This window comes from Suncus etruscus, chromosome 10 (genome assembly GCF_024139225.1).
Source record: "Suncus etruscus isolate mSunEtr1 chromosome 10, mSunEtr1.pri.cur, whole genome shotgun sequence".
NCBI classification, from domain to species: Eukaryota; Metazoa; Chordata; class Mammalia; order Eulipotyphla; family Soricidae; genus Suncus; species Suncus etruscus.
Window position 1 is genome coordinate 53,932,807 of NC_064857.1, and position 22,343 is coordinate 53,955,149.

At 40.1% G+C, this 22,343-nt stretch overlaps 1 protein-coding gene across 1 annotated transcript in view; it reads right to left on the reverse strand.

The window, feature by feature from the left end:
• The window catches only part of ULK4 (unc-51 like kinase 4), a 665,001-nt gene that overhangs the window by 633,202 nt on the left and 9,456 nt on the right, over window positions 1-22,343 (reverse strand). Inside the window, exons 4-11 of the mRNA XM_049782607.1 lie at window positions 18,648-18,810; window positions 11,650-11,751; window positions 9,987-10,070; window positions 9,777-9,852; window positions 7,656-7,748; window positions 5,486-5,601; window positions 5,281-5,350; window positions 855-945 (exon numbers count right to left, since the gene is read on the reverse strand). Of these exons, the coding sequence (XP_049638564.1) occupies window positions 855-945; window positions 5,281-5,350; window positions 5,486-5,601; window positions 7,656-7,748; window positions 9,777-9,852; window positions 9,987-10,070; window positions 11,650-11,751; window positions 18,648-18,810 (795 nt within the window). The remainder of the gene's footprint in view (window positions 1-854; window positions 946-5,280; window positions 5,351-5,485; window positions 5,602-7,655; window positions 7,749-9,776; window positions 9,853-9,986; window positions 10,071-11,649; window positions 11,752-18,647; window positions 18,811-22,343) is intronic.

Sequence of the window (22,343 nt, forward strand, 5' to 3'; positions counted from 1 at the left end):
ATCATGAAATTTGCAGCAACATCGATGGAACACAGCAGGATATTATGTTAAATGAAGTAAACCAGAATAAGGATAAATATAGAATATCATTTATTTAGTATTAAGAATAAATGCATGAAGCAACAAAATGTTGTAAATGGTAGTTGTCTCGAACACCCTTGGCCCTAGGGTATGGCATGGAGAAAGAAATTGAGTGGAGGAGGAGAAACACAAATATGAATGGATGGGGCCCAGGGGCCAAGCAGTCTCAGGTTCATTAATGGATATTTAAAAAAAAGGACAAAACTTGGGGCCAGAAAGAGAGCACAGCAGTAGGGTGTTTGCTTTGCATGCAGCCAATCCAGGACAGATAGTGGTTCGACTGTCGGCATCCCATATGGGCCCCCAAGCCTGACAGGAGCAATTCTGGAGTACAGAGCCAGGAGTAACACCTGAGAGCCACCAGGTATGACCAAAAAAAAAAAAAAAAAATAGGACAAAACTAAATATCCAAGCCAAAATCAACAACAATTGACACAAGAGACCCAAACTCTAACAAGCTAAACTTTAAATGGGCCTGTTAAACTGGCAAGCTGGGGGACAAAGGGTGACGGGTATGGGATATACTCTGGGAACATTGGTGAAGGGAAGCCTACACTGGTGGTGGGATTGGCTCTGATTCATTATATGTCTGAAATCCAACTATGAAGGACTTTGTAAATCACAAAGGTCTCAATAAAAAATTTTTAAAAAATAAAATAAAAAGACACAGAAAGTAGACACAGAAGAAAGACAAAACTATAAATTTTATAATTAAAGTGTTTAGAGATCAACTTGTAAAAAATAAAAAATACCCTTCTTCCATCTCTACCCACCTTGGTAGGAGAAGTCTTCTGGGGTGAATTCTGAGTCAGGTCCTCACCAATTATGGCCACAGACGTGCTAGTTCTTGGAGTAGGACGAGAACTGAAAGATAAACGCCAGGTACCATCAATTAGACACTGGAAACTGCACCTTTTTTCCTACACTCTGTGGAAAAACACATCTATCACCAAAAAAAAAAAAAAAAAAGATACAATATGACAATCCCATATGCTCTCATTCCATCAAAGTTTAAACTCTAATTTGTGTTTGTGATACTATTATCTTTCCAATGGTTTTAAAGTAATTATCTAATTTATTTATTAAAGTTTCAATGCCATACACAGAATTATCATTTTAAACTAGAAATCGTAATTATCCTCTATCCACTAGTATCTGCAACAGCAACATAATAAAACATATCATGAACATCATAAGAGTGGGAAATATTTACATTTTATCTCAGAAAATGGTTTAAATGATTGGCAATATTGACCCTACATGCTTTTTTTTTTTTTTTTTTTTTGGTGTTTAGATCACATCCAGCTGCGCTCAGGGGTTACTCCTGGCTCTACGCTTAGAAATCACTCCTGGCAAGCTAGGGGGACCATATGGGATGCCAAGATTTGAACCACCATTCTTCTGCATCCAAGGCTAATGCCCTACTTGCATGCTATCTCTCCAGCCCCTGAACCTACATATTTTTGAAGTCTCTGGCTCTTCCCCTACCCTTGTGATTGGTTCTGTCACAATGACAGGGGTCGAGTACAGTCACTTGGCTATGGTGCTTGTACATTCTTTTCATGCTCATCCTTGTCTGTGGCGTACTGGTCACAGCACCCTTTTATAATGGTGCCAGGGTCCTGAACAGCAGAGCCATTTGGAATGCATTCACACATGCGGCAGCACTGTACTCCAACCTGCAGCAGCATACTTAGATGGCAGGTGCTTTGGCTGCTAATCTATTACTAAGCCCAGTCTGTTTCTATTTTCCTTCCTTACTGAGGTTTTATGACAGTATTGATATGAATGTTGTAGGCTTTCACTGTTACTATGATCAACATCCAAGTGGTGGGCATCCCATATGGTCAGAGTGTCATCATCCCATCAGAGTATCAACATCCTTCCACCACTGTCCAAAAGTCCTTTCTTCAGCATCTGTTTCTACTGAGTCCTGCAGCTCCCCTATACTGTATGTGATTTCCATCTATGGGCCACTCACACACACTCATCTGTGGACATAGGTCACTGACTCAGAGGCCTGTTTTGGATTTTAATAGATCACCCTAATCAGATCTTGGGGCCTTTAAAAAAATACCTTCAAATTTTTAAATACCCTAATTCTCACCTTTCTCCCTGGTCAGTTTACTCTATCACTAAACAAATTCTACTTTAGCTCACAAATGATGCTGGAGTTTAAAAACAGTAAATTTTGAGGGTTAGGAGATCATTCAAAGGATTAAACACATGACTTGCTCAGGGCTTAATCATCAGTAGTACCACACGGTTCCCCAAATATCACCAAGTATGGCACCAAAATAAAAAGTAATTGTTTATTCTATTTTTATATATGTATGAATCAATATATATATATATGAATCAATATATATATGAGTCCAACCCCAGTTCAGTCTACAGCACCACATGGTCCTCTATAACAACCAGGTGCAGATCTGGGGGCTCTCAGTCACTGCTAGGGTGAATCAGATCTTCTCTGGCACCACAGGGCCTAAGCAGCACCACATCCTTAGGCCCTTGCTACCAGCCCAGTTGGCCAGAGGTCTAAGGAGACAAAGAATCATCAGAAGGAGCCTCAGATCTCTTAAGCATCACCTAAGAGACATTCCCTTCCCAACCTCCAAAAGGAGAAAAACTGAATTTAAAATGTCTTAGGAAGCCAGAAAGATAGCACAGCAAGTAGGGCACTTGCCTTGCATGTGACAGACCCAGATTCAATTTCCATTGTCCCCTATGGTCCCCCAGACACATCAAGAGTGATCCCTGAGCACAGAGTCAGGAGTAAGTCCCAAGCACAACGAAGAAGAAGAAGAAGAAGAAGAAGAAGAAGAAGAAGAAGAAGAAGAAGAAGAAGAAGAAGAAGAAGAAGAAGAAGAAGAAGAAGAAGAAGAAGAAGAAGAAGAAGAAGAAGAAGAAGAAGAAGAAGTAGTAGTAGTAGTAGTAGTAGTAGTAGTAGTAGTAGTAGTAGTAAATGTCTTAGATGCATATAAACTAATTTAATATTCTTTACATTTTAATATGGATTTTAAAAATTAGAAAAATTCAGGTCACAACAACACCGTGCCAATAAAAATAATATATGAGATTAAAACTACAAATAGGATATAACACTTACTTCTTACATATTATAGAATTAAGGCAGGTAAGTTGGCTCACACCCAGCAGCATTGCTCAAAGCTTACTATGACTCTGAGATTAGGAAAAACAGCTGAAGGTACAAAGGAAACCATATATAGCATCTGGGATAAAAGGGGGTTGGTTAAGCTACATGCCAGATAAAAACTTTAACCTACCTACTATCTTTCCAGTCTGGTAAAGAGAGAGTTCTTAAATATTGATCTAGTCATGTTAATATCCTATTCTAATTTCTTTACTCTTTCAATAAATGCAAACATGTTTTAAGTCTCACATACAAAAATTACTTTTTAAAAACATAATCTGGAGGCTGGAGCGATTGCATAGCAGTAAGGCATTTGTCTTGCTCGTGGCCAACACAGGACAGTTGGTGATTCGAAATCCGGCATCCTGTATGGTCCCCTGAGCCTGCCAGTAGTGACTTCTGAGCACAGAGCCAGGAGTAACTCCTGAGTGCTACCAGGTATGACCCAAAAACCAAAATAATTAATTAATTAATTAATTAATTAATAAAACCATAATCTGGGACTTATAGAGTATTATTCTTTCACCATAGTGATCCTTTTAAGTTATTTACCCCTTTCCTTTATAAATTGCTGAAGCCACAAGGCACATTTTTGGGGGAACACAGAAGCTTTGGGTTCCAAAAAGGCACCTGTATGATAGCTCTACTCATCATCTTATTTCCTTGTTGTATTTGCAACTTCTAATAAAAAGAAATAAAGGGCAAATAAAAAATAAAAATAAAATAAGGGGCCAGGAAGTGGGAGACAAGAGAGCACAGGCCTCAAATTCTGAAACCCGAGGTTCAATCCCTGCTATTGCAAACTCAAAAAATAGACAAGGTAGAATAGTTCTTTCCTCTAAGGTGGCACTGTAATATAGAAACTGATGACTTTCAGCTTTTTAAGCCCAATTCTATCTACAGTGAAAAATAAGGCATAGAGGTTTTCTTTGATTTGTTTGCCCCCTTCAGTTCCCTCTATTACTGCTATGAAGGCTGGGGTTGCACACACCTGGTGGTGGTGCTCACACATCTTTGTATAGCGCTCGAATACACATGCCTGATATGTGGGGAACAAAAAAAGTGGAACACACACCATTTTTTGTTGGTGTACAACCAGCATTCAACCATTGAACAGCCTATCTCAGGTGTAAGATGCAGGATTACCTACACTGCACACATTCCAAGGCTCCAAATGAAAAGGCTTTAATCCTGAGTTTGAAAGAGGGAGACATATGGTAGACTCTGCTTTCTTACATTGTTGTTGTTGTTGTTGTTCTTTGTTATTGTGGCTCACAGGACTGGCTACTGTCCTCACATCTTAGCTGTGATGTTCTTGGAGGCTCAGGAGGTTATAGTGCTCACACTCTCTGCCACAGTGCTCACTGAGGTTCATGTTCATGTTCCTTTAGTGATGGTGTTTGGACACATTCTCAGTCTGGGTCAGTCTGAGTCACACACTCTAGCTGCAATGTTCATTGGGAGTGTGAGGATGCTCATGCTCATGCTCAGCAGAGATCACACTTCCTGGTCCTGGTGCCCACACTTCTCTTTAGTTTCAGTGCTCACCACTCACTCGAGTGCCAGAGTTTATGAACAGCAGAGAGGTTAGGTTCAAACAGCAGGTTGGACACCAGAAACTTAAAAATATGACCATATGCATGCAAAGGCAATGTTCTAGCAAGGCCACTGGTACTATTCCTCTGGGGCTTCAAGGATTTTTTAAATACACACAAAAATATACATTGCACTTGTCCAGCAATCACTGAACAATGACATTATCACTGTCCAGATAATCAATCTACAAATGAAAATAAATTCACTTTCCTAGATTTTAGCTCTATGAAAAAGAGTATTTACCTTACACGTAGCCAACCTGGTTTCCATCCCCAGCATCCCATATGATTCCCCATCCCCACCAGGAGTGATCTGAGCACAAATCTCCTGAGCACAGAGCCAGGAGTAACTCCAAAGCATTGCTGGGTGTGGCCCTAAAAACAAAAAAAAGAACACTAAACTCTCATTTGCTTGAAGTACTTAATTAAACTTTTTCTTTTACCTACCTGAGAAGAAACATAGACTCATTCAATGGGCCTCCAAGAGTATTCTTAGGTCGTAACTCTGATGGGTTTTCTGTGCAAGAGAGTAAAATATTATCCATCAGAAGCCAACAATGTCAGGAGCTGAAGCTACAACAGACAGGTAGGTACATACCAGCACTGTTAGAGCAGCCTTCCCTCATACAGACCTGATCCCCCAGGTGCTTACCTAGTCGAAAGGAGTGGCTGGGCTGCTGAGTGCTCTTCCCTTTGGCTTGTCCATTCTGAGGGTTTTTCAAAACTTCCTTGGAATCTTGGGGTCCAGCAGAGTCCATCACCTTAGAACTGTTCAATAAGAAAAAGTCCACACAATTCAACTTGCTCTGGAGCTCCTTTTGTCTTTGAACATCAAGAAGATGAAAAAGATAACTATATTGAACAAAGACCTTGGCAAAGTCATAGAATTAGAAAAGCAAATGTTTTTCAGTGAGGAACTAAAATGAGAACTTAGATTGTTGAGAAGTCTATCAACCTTAGCCTGAAAATAAAATAATGTAAATGGAGGGTTCAGGAAGAGTGCTGACCTTGTATGCAACTGACCCAAGCTCAATTTCCAACACAGGGATGGCCCCCTGAGCACTTCCAGGAATGACCACAAAATACAGAGCTAGGAATAAGTCCTGGAAACTGCAGGTGTTACCCAAAAATTCCAAATAAATGAGTAAATAAATAATGGCAAATGAAGGCCACATTAACTCAAAGAACTCAAAGGGCCAGTTAACCCATAAGAAGCTCCCTTTGACATTTTTTCTAGACTGATGTCCAAGGTCAAAAGCCTTTCTCTTCTCTTTTCTCTCTTCTCCTCTCCCCTCTTCTCCCCTCCACTCCCCTCTCCTCCTCTCCCCTCCCCTGTCCTCCCCTCCCTCTCTCTCCCTATCTCTCTCTTTCCCTCTCCCTCCCTTCATCCCTCCCCACACTGACATCTTGGATCACATGGGACTAGTAAACAAGAGGAAAGTCTGCCGTGACATTTATTGCCTTAGTGTGTCCTCTTCCTCTGTCCCCTCTAAGTCTTTCTATTCTCATCCTTTAACCAGAATCAGTAAGATAGAAACCTGGTTTCTAATTTGAGGAAGGACTTGTTCAGTCAAAAAGAGTGAGGAGTTGGTGGCTTTGTAGCTACCTACCCACTTTTCCATCAAGATGAATATTGAAACCTGTCACATGGCCTTATATATCATAAGATTTTTCTCCTTTCTGTTCTCAGTGACTCCGTGAGTTTTCATATACTAAGTCAACCTTGTGTTCACACAATAATCCCTACTTATAGTATAATGCTGCAGGTAGGTGGGAAAGGTGAGTTCAAGGGACTCACTAAAAACCCCAACCTGATAACAGTCATTTCACATTCTTCCCACTTTATGAGGCAGAAGCATTGGAGGTTATACCACTATTGAAATTTCTTTCTTTTTTGTTGTTGTTTTTTGCTGAGGGTTCACTCTGGGTTCAGTACTCAGAAATCACTCTGGGAGGTACTTGGAATACCATCTGTATTTTGGGAATTAAGCCCATGTTGTCTATGTGCAAAGCAAGTAACCTACCTGATGTACTATCTCTGGCCCTAGGTTTCTTTTCAGAAACAACACATGTCAATTTTGGTCACATTTTATTATCCAAACCAAGTCACATAGCATATCTTATAAGGGAAATAAAAGATCAGAGAGATATCTCAAAGGTCTGGAGCACATTCTTCTCTTGCCAGAGGCCCAAATTCCATCTCTAAAGCTATATGGTGTCCCAGGCAATGCTAGGAGCAGCCCCTAAGCAATGAGCTGGGAGGTATGGTCCAAAAACACCAAAGTGGAGAGACAAGATTCAATCACGTGTTTACCAGGTGAGAGCCTGTTATCCTGGGTAAAAGAGATCAGTAACAAAACTCAATCACATACTGGGAAATAGCAGTCAGGAAATAAACAAAATTGGATCAAAATAACATCCGACTAGGGCCAGGGAAGTGGGTCTACGGTAACACAGATGCCTTGAATGTCTGAGGCACCTGGATTTGACACCAGCACCAAAACAATTAGTTGTGACTAAATTCTGTACGAATCTTTTAGGGACCCAGTTGAGATAGTACAAAGGGTATAGCTCTTTCCTTGCACATGACTAACCAGGATTTGATTCCTTTCATCCATCTGGCCCTTCAAACCCACTAGGAATGATCTATAAACCCTGCCATGTGTGGCCCAAAAGCCAAGTCAAAATAAAAAGAATCTCTTAAACAAATGTATCATTTTTCCTCTGATGAAAACACAGGTCTCAATGCTACATTATGAGACGATTAAGTGGGTATGGGGTTTGACAGCTCAGCGTCACAGACAAGGGAAAACTGATATTACCCGACACTGGACTCTGTGGAACTGCAGGCCTGAGCTTTTCTAGTAAAGGCATCCTTCCAAAACGAATGCTTCAGGAGGCCGGTCCAAGTTAATCTTCATAAAACATAAATGTGAAAGTGATATTTTAACATGATGCGCTACGGAGAATTCCCAGGATAGGACCCAATTACACATATCAGATTTTATAACTTAGAAAGAGCCCTATATAAACGCACCCATGGGATTGTTTTATACTTTACTCTTTGATTTAAGTTATGCAATTAACCTCTCAGACAGCACCATCAAGAGCCAGAAGCCAGAAGCCTCTGATTTATTGGTACCAAATAAAAGAATCTGACAACTAAGTATAACAGATTTCAGGATTCACATTACATGGAGACTGATGGAAACATTTTTTGGTTCTCAAAGCACTCTGAATAAAACTAAAATTGTAAAGTAAATATTTTGATAATAATCCATTTATAATTTCTCATGTGTTAAGTCCCAAGAGAGACTACATCATCTAGGAATCCTACTGCTTTTATAATACATTTCAGTTTTGGAACTTCACTGTTAAAATTTAATTTGAGGGATTGAGGGTTGTTAGGACAGCAGATAAAGCACTTGGCTTGCACAAAATCAACTGTGATTTAATACCTGGTATCTCATATAACCCTTACCCCCGAGATCTCCCACCAGGAGAGATCTCTGAACTCAGAGCCTAGAGAAAACCCTGATCACTAACAAGTGTGAACAAAAACAAAACATAAGTAAATTTTCATTCAGAAGGAATGAAATGACTCAAAAAGCACATATTTGGCATACAGGAACCTCAGGTTTAATTCCTGGCAGCACATAATCCCCCAGAATCACTGTGTACCGTTAGGAGCAGGCTCTGAACTCATTAAGTGTGACCAAAATCAAAGCAAAGAAAAAAATCTAATTCAGGAATCATCAAGAATATCAAATTTGTGGGGCTGGAGAGATAATCCAGAGAGTAGGGTGCTTGCCTTGCACCAGGCTAACCCAGGTTCAATCCCTAGCACCAATACACTGCACCTGGAACATAGTAGGTATAAGCCCTAAGCATCACTGGATGTGGCCCACACACAAACCAAAACAAAAACAAAAACACAAATATCAACTTTGTGCCAACAGACAGTCACAATTCTATTTAGGAGTTAAATGTTGTCTCACTAGTTCATCCACATTAAAATGACTGTAGGTTGGATCTATGATCCAGACTTAATTTCAATGCATCACATTTTGGAACCAAAGTGATAATATAGTGGATAAGATAATTGCGGGGATGGGTACTTGCCTAGTACGCTGTTAATGCAGGCTGCAGGCTTGATCCCTGGCATCATATATGACCCGCCGCCCCCCCCCCACCCCCGTCCATCCAAAAGTGATCACTGAGTAAAGGCCAAGAGTAATCCCTGAGCATTTCCAGGTGTAGTACAAAAACCACACAAAAGAGAAAAAGTGCATCAAAGCATTTTATATTTGATCAAGACTACGCATATTGCTATGATGCACGGCCTGTTCAGCTATCCCTCCAGCCCAGAAAATGGACTTATTTTGAAGAGGAAGTTCTCAAGTAGTGCTCAGGCTACTGGACCAGCATTAGTTCAATGCAAGGGTTGTGATGCTGCTCAGACCTTGTGGTGCCTTGAGGGACCTCTAGGGCTGCACTGGCCATGATGAGGAGACCTTGTGGTGCTGCCAACTGAATCTAGATTAGCGCATGCTATGCATGCACCTAACTGTTGTACTATCTCCCAGGAACACATTCTTATCAATGATCTTAAAAATAAAAACAATTCAACAATTATTTGTATATAAGAACAGTAATTTAGTAGAAGTACGTGAAAGAAAAAAACGTTTCAGTAGTCATTCATATTACCTAACATACCATCAAGGGGTTAGAGAGATAGTAAAGTTATAAGACCTTCCAAGCAGCTGATTCTGTTCAACCCCCAGTACTAAATTTGATCTTTGAGCATCATCAGGAGTGATCCCTGAGCACAGCAGTAAGTTCTGAGCAGTGCCAGGTGCAGACCAACCACCAGCCTCACTCAAAAATAAAAAATATGTATATGTATATATACAAATACACATGTATATCTCATTCATACTTACCTTTTCTGAGGATCTTTTTGAAGTAAACCATTAAGCAAATCAATAAAATCTGGAGAAGCTTTAGGGAAAGAAGAATCTACAGATAATAAATTCCCAAAAAGAAAAAGAGAAGAAAAAGTAGTGAGTAGATGATTAGATATTCTCCAACAATGCTAAATATATTATATTAAGTATGCTAATTAACTGCATTTATAATTTTAAAAATGCTACCTTTTGGAATGGGTGGCAGAGGATTGTTGTAATAGATCTTTTCAAGTAAATCAGAAATGCTTTCTGAGATGAATGGTGGTTTTCCTGAAATTACATGAAAACTTGCAAAATTAAAAATTAGAATTACTATCACCAGAAATTTTTTTTTTTTTGGTTTTTCGGGCCACACCCGTTTGAAGCTCAGGGGTTATTCCTGGCTAAGCGCTCAGAAATTGCCCCTGGCTTGGGGGGACCATATGGGACGCAGGGGGATCAAACCGTGGTCCTTTCCTTGGCTAGCGCTTGCAAGGTAGACACCTTGCCTCTAGCGCCACCTCGCCGGCCCCATACTATCACCAGAAATTCTACACAAAATTCAACTATAGAAAGTTCAGGATTGGGGCCTGGTGTGAAAGTACATGCGTAAGGTGTTTGCATTTTATACAACAGACCTGAGTTCAATTCCTGACATCCCATATGGCCTCCCTAAATACCACCAGGAGTGAATCCTGAGTGCAAAGCCAAGGAGTAACATCTGACTGAGTACTACTAGGTATAGCCAAAAAAATAAAGGTCACGATAATGCAATTTATAGGGAAAAGAAACAGACAGCAATGACTATTGCTAGTATATACCAGGAATGCTGCCTACTAATTTTTATACTTCTTTAAATTTTATGTTCTTACAAATATGCAACTTTACATATGTACAATTACCATGATTCAAGAACTACCAGCATCAGTGAGCACAACTGAATAATTCAGTCACAGAAAACTTTCTATTCATAGGACCAAAAAAAAAGAACAACTAGCTAAACACAGGCTTTGAATGCAGGAAGCACTTGTTCAGTCCCCAGTACCACATAGTTATAACCCAGCACCCTTGGGAATGACTATCTAGGTACAGAGCCATGAGTAAAACCCGAGGTATGGCAAACTGAATAAAACAGCCATAAGTGGTCCAAAGTCAAAATTATAAACAATAATAATCATTCTAATATAAAGCATAATTTTTGCTTGTTTGTCTTTGGGTCACACCTGGCAATGCTCAAGGGTTACTCCTGGCTCTATGCTCAGAAATCGTCCCTGGCAAGCTTAGGGTACCATATGGGATGCCAGGATTCGAACCACTTTTTGTCCTGGGTCAGCCTCGTGCAAGGAAAACACCCTACCACTGTGCTATCTCTCTGGCCCCTATAAAGCATAGTTTTAATATTCAAGCACATTGAAGTATTCTAGATGATTTTATTATACCAAAATTTATTATGAATCTGCATATACCTAGACACAGGTAATAAAACCCAAACTAGATGTATTTCTTAGATTATATTTAGTAAATTAATATAAAACATAATTATTTATGGGACTGGAGTGATAGCACAGCAGTAGGGTATTTGCCTTGTACACTGCCAATCCAGGATGAACCAGGGTTCAAGCACTGGCATCCTATATGGTCCTCCGAGCCTACCGGGAGTAATTTCTGAGCACAAAGCCAAAAGTAATCCTGAGCACTGCGGGTGTGGCCCCAAAAAACAAACAAATAAACAAAAAGTAATGATTTATAATTACATATACATTTAGGGAACAGAGTTCCACATCTTGCAGAAAAAAATATTTGCCAATTATAGATTTGAAACCTCATGTGTGTGCAGCTGTAACTTAAAACCGAACCAGAAAGTAGTCACCTGAGAACATTTCATAAAGCAGACAGCCCAAAGACCAGAGGTCGCTGGTGGTGGTGAAGTCAGTGCCCCTCAGAACCTCTGGTGCTGTATAGATAAGGGAACCTAAGATAAAGCAAAGAACAGCAGTGTTAGGCCAAACTCATAGAGGGAGACCCAGTAGCAAGAGTGATAGAAAAGAAACCTAGACAGTAACATGACTTCATATAGAGTTCACTTTAAAATTTTTTTTCATTTTTAAGGTTTTATTTTGGAGGATAAGAATATAAACAGAGAGCTGAGACAGTATAGTAGTTGTGGTGTATGCCTCGTACATGCCTAACCTAGATTTGATTTCTAGCACCACAAGCATCTTTGAGTGCTGAGGGTGTCCTTGATTCCCACATCTCTGTTCCCTGGGACCAAGCAACATCACACCTTCAGGCTTTTGTGCTAAAAAATGGTCCAATTGGATGAGATTTACAATTGGAACCCAAACTTCCTTGGGACTGCTTGGGAGGCCCAAAATATACAAAAATATATTCAGATGTATATAAACAAATATTAAAAACAAAATGTATAGCACATTTAAAGATATCTTTTACTAATTAACAATTAAAACAGAGGGGCTAGAGTGATAGTGCAGCAGCATGGCGTTTGCCTGGCACAAGACCAATCTAAGACGGACCTTGGTTCGATACCCAGGCATCCCATATGGTTCCCCAAGCTAGAAGCGATTTCTAAGTGCAAAGCCAGGAGTAACCCGAGTGTCACAGGGTGTGGCCCAAAAAGCAAAAAAAAAAAAAAAAATTAAAATGGGGGAACAAAGAGATAGTACAGCAGTAGGGTATTTGCCTTGCACGTAGCTAATCCAGGACAGACAGTGGTTCAAATCCCAACATCCCATATGGTCCCTTGAGCCTGCTAGGAGCGATTTCTGAATACAGAGCCAGGAGTAACCCCTGAGTGCCACCAGGTGTAACCCAAAAACAAAAACAAAAATAATAAAACAGAGCTGGAGAGGTATATTAGGCAGGATCTTGCTTGCTTGTAACTGGCCAGTATGATCCCTGAGTAAACAGCCAAGAATAAGGTCTAAGAATCACCAAGTGTAATCCAAAAAAACAAAAACAATCAACTTAAACAATCAAAGAAACTTTGACTCTCCTACTTGAATTGAGATGGGCAAGTGACAGCATCAACATATCCAAATTCCCATTGGTTATGTGAAAAGGGTTCATTCATGATTCAAAGTAGGGCCCAACCACAGCTGGAGAGTCCCAGTGGCTTACTTAGATCCCAGGATGACAGTCCATTCTCCCCCATCATCAAAATAAGGACAAATGGCACTTCAGCTCCTAAACAGCACCTGATCACATCTGGCCAGCTCTGCAATGCCTCCTAAAGCTACGGAAGAGCACCCTAGACCACAGACATCACACAGTCTAGTCTGACTTAAAAAAACTCAATCTGTGGCTAGAAAGCTTCATTACTTATGGAGGATAAAAACTGGAACTTAGAGAGGTTCCACAATCATCTCCAGGAATGAATCCCTGAGCACAATCAGGAGTAAGCCCTGAGGATTACCATATGGTGGTCAAAAAAAAATCGAAACATTTTACTAGGGGAGAGATGGCTTAATGGGCTGGAACACAAACTTTCCATGCAGGAGCCCTGGGATCAATCCCTGGGACCGCATGGTATCCCAGCACTGCCTTTAGATCCCAAAGTACTGATCCAGGAGTAGTCTCTCAGCTACTAGGTGTAATCCAAAAATGGAAAGAAAAAAACCCTGCATATTAAGTTCAATACCAGCTTTATAAATATTATAAAACTATTAGAGTCAATGAGATAGTAGAGGGATTAAAGTGCTTATCTTGAATTTGGCTGACTTCAGTTCAATCCCTGGCACTGCATATAGAACCCAAGCACCACCAAGGGTGATCTCTGAGCATGAAGCCAGGAATAAACTCTGAAAATAGTCAGGCATGGCCTTAAAACAAACAAGCAAACAAACAAAAACCTACCAAACTACTTTCTATTTAAGTATTCAATCCAATAAAAACTGCCATTAAAGGTTTCCTGCAGGTGAACAAGTCCAGGAAATAAAAGCAGCAGAAAAGGTACATTCCAAGAAGGAGGCACCAGGAGCGAAGATTGCAGAGACACACAACTATGTGCCATGCAAGTAATTGTGACCAAGAAAAGAATGTGAAAGGTGAGAACTTGGTTAGACTGGTTCACTAACAATTGGAAACCGGAAGATCAATCTATCTTCCCAGGAAACCCCTGTGAGGCCAACAAGAATATGCAGGTCAGATCTCAATACACACAGGACTACAGGGATGAGGGAGAAAGGAATAGTGGAAAACAATCTGCCTCTGCTGCTATGCAAGGTTACAGGGAATTCCAAACCACATCAAGCAGTGAGCATCTCCCAGAAATGGCCCTACCTTATACCCACCACTTTTGCCTACTACCCACAGGAGGAGCAAAAGAGTGGATTTCATTGGCCACAAGTCAGGAACCCAGATCAATTCTTCTCCCTGAAACTGAAAAATGCTGAGTAATATTCTCCTGGCTGACCTCAGAACAATGAGGCCATTGAGAACAAGATAAGTACTGACACTGATACTAAACTACAGGGTGGGGATGCTAAACCCAAAACTCAATGCATAAATGAACCTAGATTTCTAGATTCTCCTAATAGATCAACAATTAAGGGCCAGAACTAAACTCAGGGCTAGAGATATAGCTCAGTGGCAAAGTATGTACCTTGAGTATGCGAGACCTTAGATTTAATTCCATATATTATAAATCAAACACAGAACTGAGATCAGGTCAATATAGCCCTCCTCTCCTATCACTCCTCTTAAAAGTCTTCTTCATTCATTTGATTAACTTCCCAGTACCTGAAGTTTGGGACTCAGAACATAGTCTAGTCCCTTAACTTCCCCAGAGAGAAAACTGAAGGCTCAGAGAAGCTATATGGCATCATTCACAGTCTAGTTTTAGGTGGAAGGCAGGACTGGAATTCATTCATAACTACCAAAAGCCCTAACAGTGTCACCTTTTTTAGCCCAACCAGCTTTCCCCCCTCCATTTGTTCACCAGTATCTCACTCAGCACTAATGCTAACATACATCTTTATAGCTATTCACCATTCCAAATCAACCTAGTATCAGAGCCATCATACATACAGCCATGCAGTGATGTCAAAAGATAGTATTTATGTAGAGTGATTTGCTCATCACCACACTCAGACTATGAGCTCTCATGTGAGCTGCAAAGAAACAGAGGTGGTTTTACTTCTTAATTTTAGTTTTTCGCATTAGCGATATAAAGATGAGAAGGCAATAACATAGGTGATTCAAGATGATCACGGTTGATGGGCACAAGGGCACCCTCCAGTCTGGGCAGAAAAACCATACTCATCAAGGGGTCTTTTCTCAGCTAAAGCTTAGAAATAACAGCTTTTCTTCTAGAAACCAGCCTGTTGCTTCCCCTTCTTCTTACTAAAGAGAAATGATTCTATTGTGCATTCTTGAAACATACCACCTTCCTTAATTTCTATCATTTAATCACAAACTCTAGCTCAGCACTTATGTTCTCCTGACACAGTCCTTTTCACAGAATGCCAGTCATCCAAGGGATGACTACTGGAGATTTAAGATCTTTCAAAGTTTTCTTCCTGGGCGTAAAATCTGACCTCATGCCAGACTGAGCCTGAATGTTCCAGTCCCTTTGGTTATATTGATGAGTCCAGGATTAACTAACTGCCTATGTGCCAAGCCCTATCCCAGTTTTCTCATCGTCAGCCTCATGATTACCCAGCATACCAGTACCACTCTCTCTGAGGACCCTTCCTTTTATTGGTCCAAGATCTCTAAACTCCCTAGAGAACTTGAAAAGAGACTTTTACCACTTATTTCAAAAGTCCTAGTATAAAGACCAGACCAACAGCAGGTAGAGCAGGGGTCTTAAACTCAATTTACCTGGGGGCCACAGGAGGCAAAGTCGGGGTGAGGCAGGATCACATAAGGGATTTCACCAAAAAAAAAAAGTCCTCAAACGTCATTATTAACAGTTTGAATTATTTCTTCTGAACATGAATAGAACATTGAGTGAAGATCATGAACAGTTCTGAACATGGCATCTTTTGCCTATTCCTTGCTGCCAGAGACTTGACAGTGCTTCTTCTCACAAATCTGAACCACATTTGGCTTTATAGAAGAAGCAGTTGAGACCCTCAGTATGGCTTGAAGATGATCATCATTAAGTCTAGACCTGTACTTTGACTTATTGAAGTTCAATGTGGAGAATAACTTTTCACACAAATATGTGCTCCCAAAAAGGTACATGGTGCGCTTGAACATTCAGGAAAGCTCAGGGAAGCTGAGGGGCAATTCTCTCAAAAATTGCCCATGCATGTCTGCTTTTCCACTAATTTCCCTGAACTTGGCTTTGAGATCAGAGTTGCATTGCAGGTCAATGAGCTTCATTTGAAGTACAGGCGGGACATCTTGCACATCAAAGGAAAAGGGGTCCACAAAAATTTGGAAAGTGGCTCTGTGCTTTTTGAAATCTGCAAATCTCTGATCAAATTCCTTCTCTAGCTTAAAAATAGCATCAACATATTTCTCACCACTGAATGGTATGCCTGCATCCACAAGTTCCTTGCATGCTGGGAAATGGCAAAGGTTTGTCTGAGAGAGCTGGGATTTCCATAACACAAGTTTTGTGGAGAATGTTCTCACGTTGTCATAGGCAGCACTGATAAGCTGCCCAGGCCTTGTAACATCTTGTTTAGTACATTCAGCTTATGTGTGATGTCAACAAAAAAAAGCTAAGTCCATGAGCCATTTGTGATCACTCAACTCAGAAACAGCATTCCCATCCTTCTCCATGAAGGCTTTCACTTCTTCTCTCAACTCAAAAAATCTTTTCAGGACATTTCCCCTGCTGAGCCAATGTACCTTGGTGAAATAGAGCACATCTCCATATTCTGACTCCATTTCTTCTAAAAAAGCATTGAACCTCCTGTGCTTTAAGCCCCTGGATCTGATTTGGTTGATGCATTTCACAACAACAGACATCACATTGTCACACGGCAGGCATTTACTGCAAATGGCCTGCTGATGGATAATGCAGTGAAGAGCAATGTCCTTCTCTATACCCTCCTCTTCAAGGATTTTTTGAACGAGTGCCACTAGTCCATTTTTCCTCCCTGTCATCGATGGCACGCCATCGGTTATTATTCCAACAAACCTCTTCCATGGCAAACCTGCATTCTCAATGCAGGTTTTACTGCATTGAGATGCTGAAATATCTCATTAGCGGTGGTCTGGCCATGCACTGGAATTATTGTGAGCAGCTCCTCTGTCAATTCAAAATTGCAATCAACACCACAGACATAAATTGTGAGCTGCGCAGTGTCTGTTATATCTGTGCCCTCGTCAAGAGCAACTGAGTATGCATCAAAACATTTGGCTTTCTCACACAGTTGATGATAAATGTCACTTGACATGTCAGAAATGCGCTCTGCCACAGTGTTGATTTTGCTAAACTGACCTTTCTTTTCTGGACAAATAATACTTGTAGCCTGTAACATGCATTTTTTTTTTTTAACAAACTCTCCTTCTGTGAATGGCTTCCCTGCCTTAGCAATCATCTCACTAACCATGTAACTAGCTTCGACTGATGCAACATTCTCTTTGGTTGCTTTCTTGAAGAAATCTTGTTGCCTCATTAGACATGCTTTAAGACTGGAAATCCACTTGGCTCTCTCATTTCCTTGATATTTTGCACATTCCTCAGCATGTTTAGTTGAATAATGGCATCTCAAGTTGTATTCCTTGAGCACTGCAACTTTCTCTGAGCAAATAAGACATGTGGGCATGGATGCCCCTGTGCTCAACAAAGAAATACTGTATCTCCCACTTTTCCTGAAATTGTCTGTGCTCGTCATCAATCTTTCTCTTCACTGCAGGCTTTGATGAAGTTATGATGAAGGTATGACAAAATCTAATTCTGTAATAAACTTCTCTCCCTTCTCTCCCTTAGGCCTCCAATAATGCAAGGGACAGCGGGCAGGAGCAGCGGAAATGATGTCTGCGCTAGGCGCAAAGTATTCACGATTATTCGCTTACCAAATATTCACAATAAAAAATCGCATTAGTAAGAAAAAAAATCGCAAAAAATCGCATTAAAAATTTTGCATACTCCGAACGGAACTGCTCAGGGTATTCAAATGTTTAATGCAATTTTTTTCTTACTAATGCGATTTTTATTGCTATTATTTGGTAAGCAAATAATCGCGAATACTGTGATATTTGAAGGCCAGTCACGGGCCATAAAATGTCGTACGGAGAGCCACAAATGGCCCTCGGGCCGCGAGTTTGAGACCCCTGAGGTAGAGCATTTGCCTTGCACACAGCCAACCTCATATGGTCCCCAGAGCCTGCCAGGAGTAATTTCTGAGCACAGAGCCAAGAGTAACCTTGAGTGCACAAAAAAAGTCCTTGTATAAAAAATTAGCACTTTCTACTCACCCCTGGAGTATAGACATCTAATGCCCCAGTCTTCATGTCACTGTCAAAGCCACCCCCAAAGAATGAGTACCCAAAAATCAATGATATTTGCAGATGATCAGCTCTACACAACATCAAATAAATTCCCTCTGAAACATACATGAGTATTGAGCACAGCTCAAAGCACTAAGGCCACAGTAAGAAGTAAGTCACTGACTAGGGTGTATGTCACTGACCTTACATTTCAATGAATAGTCAGTGACACATGCCAAGGATGTTACAGGCTTTGTGTAAGGTTCTTAGGCCTTACACAATATATGATCCCATGAAAAATTTAGGCTGTGAACAGTCATCCAATTTATAGACTCCTCCCAATCATTATTATTGCCAATATATTGTTTGACTGACAAAGTAAAAAGTTATTGTTCTATTCTAAACATATGACTTAAGCAGCTTCCAGCTATAGTTATGATCTTTAAGCTCTCCACATACCTTTCACTCTACTTTTCATATTTTTCTTCAATGCATTTTCCCCGCTGTCATCAGCTCCTTCATCTGCTGCCACCAAAGCAAAGAATTCTTCCAAATTTTCACCTTCCACTTTTGCCAAGCAAAAGTTACTGAATTTCAATGTGCCAGGTCCTTCCAAGAGTATCTACAGAGATATTTTTAATGTGTTAAAAAACTAATTCAATGTATAAGTCCATCCATCAGTACCTCTTTTAATTGCAACAGAGAACTTATAGCATGAGTCAGTTTATTTCATCATAATTCAAATGTAAGTGCTTGTTTTTAAAAAGGAAGCAAAAGAAAGATTAATCCAATCTTAATAATATCAATTGTTTAATTGTCCACTTACAGATATGTAGAAAACATTATATAATCACAGAAAAGAACTGACAAGCTTAGGGGAAGGATAAAGAGTAATGTATATGAAACAATCTATACTACCAACTCAAAGCAAAAGTTAAAAGAGAATTTGAAAACCCACCAGAAGCATTATTTATTCAAGAGAGGAAGTAGAAAGCAGGGTGAGCAAAAAGGTTTGAAGTTAGAATAATGGATTTGAGGGGCCGGTGAGGTGGCGCTAGAGGTAAGGTGTCTGCCTTGCAAGCGCTATCCAAGGAAGGACCAAAGTTCCCCCAGCGTCCCATATGGTCCCCCCAAGCCAGGGGCAATTTCTGAGCGCTTAACCAGGAGTAACCCCTGAACATCAAACAGATGTGGCCTGAAAAAACAAAAACAAAACAGAATAATATATTTGAGGGGCCAGAGAAATAATGCAGCAGTAGGGAGTTTGCCTTGCACAGGGCAGACCCAGGAAAAATCCTGGGTTCAATCCCAGGCGTCCCAGATGGTCCCCCAAGCCAGAATCGATTTCTGAGTGCATAGCCAGGAGTAACCCCTGAGCATCAGTGGGTGTGGCCCAAAAACAACAACAAAAGGAAGAATAATGGATCTGAGCCTCAGGTCCACTACTTAGTGACAGCCTGACCAGAATTTCCTTAAACATTCAAATTCTCAGTCTCTTCACCTGTAAACTGGAAAATGTAATACCAAACTCTGCAGACTGTTGTAGGGGTGAACTGAAATCACACTGCAAAGGACCTTTAACACTGACTGACAGGTCCTCAAGCCACCAGGTGCAATTTGTGACTAGAAGTCAAAGTCAAGTAGGAATCATGATTAGATTCCTGTTATTTCTTTCCCTCCAGAATGAGAACTGTTTGTGGGGCCAAAGAGATGGCTCAAATGGTAGAGCACAGGCCTAGCACATGGTGTTTCTTCTCCAGCACTGCTATCCCCACTCCAGCCCTGCTTAGAGGAGTCCCTCAAAAATATTTCTAAAGAGTTGGGCCAGAGAAATAACATAAAAGTTAAGATACTTGCTTAGCATGTGACTGCAGCTATAGCCCTGGTTTGAATCCTGACACTGTATATAATCCTCCAGCAGACAGCAAGGCATGGTCCACAGATATGGCCAAAAAAAAAAAAAAAAAAAAAAAAAACCCAAAAAATAATCATTAATTTTGGGGGGCAATTGAAGATATTAAGTGACCTTTCATTTGTTTGTTTTATTGTTTGTATATTTATTTTTGTTTGATGGTTTTACCCAGTGATACAACCCACAGCACTTAGTCCTGGCAGTGCTGAGAGCACCATATATCACATATAGATCAAATCTTGGTAAGCAGAGAGCAAACATCTTGCCCTTTATTATCTCTCCTGCTGAGGCATTTTTAAAAAAAACTCATTAACTGACAAAATATAAGATTTTAGAGGCTTAGCTTTATAGCAATCTACCACCAAAGCTCCAGAGCCTCCCATCAAGGACTTTTTGGGTTTTTTTAAACCATTTTAAATTTACCCTGAACTTCTAGTCACAAATATTAAGATGCTTGTTAAGTCTACAGAAGTGATTTTTTTTTTTAATATTTTTGAACACCCAAATACCTGGCACACTTGTTTGCTTGTTTTTGGTTTTGTTTTTTAAAAAAACAACTAGCTCCCACCCCGTGTTTCTAACTTAATAGGGCTGGTGTAGGACTCAAGAGCCTGCGTTTCAGGGGACAGAAAATTAGTGCAGGGATTAAAGCACTTACCTTGTATGGAGAAGCTCTACTTTAATCCTTAGCACCACAAGAATTCCAAGAATTCCCCAAAATCTCCAGGAGGAACCCCTGAGCATGTAGCCAGGGGTAAACCTTGAGCATATCCAGGTGTAATCCAAACTTCCCTTCCTCCTCAAAAAAAGAACCTGAAATTTCAGCAAGTTTCTGGTAATGCAGACGGTTCTTAGGAACAGACTCTGAGAACCACCCATAAGGGTCAGCAATTTGTAATTAATAGATAGTTTAGCTGATACAGCCCAAAAAGTCAAGGAGATACCAGACTACAAAAGTCTACAACTGTCAACAATGCCTACAGATAGATTGTGGCTATTTAAAGAAACTTTACAGAAATGTCATCCTGCCAATCTTTGACAAATATCAATTCTAAAATAAAGATCACTTTACAAATTAAGATGAACTTCCAAGATTATGAGTAGCTGATACTAGGCCTCACAAACCCAACAGGGGCAGGCCCTTGGTAGCTCTGGGTCAGATCCTAACTACTACCTCTTTTTGTTCAAGGATGAGCTAAGAAGGGTTCTTATATTTCTAAATACTTGTAAAAATCAAAATAAAATATGTATTATTCATAAAAAAACTATATCAATTTCAAACTACTGTCTATAAAACTTTATTGAAAAAAGCCATATCCATGTTATTTTTGGTTTATTTTGTTTTGGGGCCACACCAGCAGCTATCAAGGGTTACTCCTAGCTCTGTGCTCAGAAATTAGTCCTGGCAGGCTCAGGGGACCATACAGGATGCCAAGGATGAACCTGAGTTGGCAGTGTGCAAAGCAAAAGTCCTACCCGCTGTGCTGTTGCTCCAACCCCCAGGTTTTTAAGGAATGTCTATGGCTGCTTTCAGGAATAATAACCACAGTGAAGTGGTTATAAAATTGAGGGAAGTATCTGAATATCGCAAACATTATGTGAGTTTTATGATGCTTTGTAAGTTCAATTACAATCTCAGAGAAATGACCTATAAACTGCTTGACAAAGAAATATCCATCTTTTTGTAGCTACTCAGACCACTAAGACAAATAATTCCTAAGAGTATGTACTTATAAAAATAATAATATATGCACTGGCTGAGTGCATTCTACCTACCAAAAAGCATCTTAGAGCATACTCTAAATGTGCTATATAACCTGCATAATCACCTTGAAAATATCTATCTCTAAAGAGAGACAAGAAAATTAAAGCACACAGAGAGAGGGAGAAGTGGGCATTGGTCCAGAGTCACAGAACTTCTCAAAGTCATCAAGGATGAGACTCAGGAACACGGCTGGTTACATGCCTTTACTTCATGGGAAAGCAGTTGATTATGGACAATTTGCTTCACACAAAAGAGAACGTGTCAATCCATAATCTTGAAAATCACATTGTACAACCAAGGATGCCATTATCAAAATGAGATAATGACTCATAATTGTGTATTATCACTTAAGGGTTGAGTCTTCCAGATGTATTGAGTTCATCATTCACAGTATACCTTAACAGCAACAATAATTACAGAACTCTGAAAGCAAGATTCACATTCTGTAAGCTACTTCAGTAGTTAAAATGTAGAAATA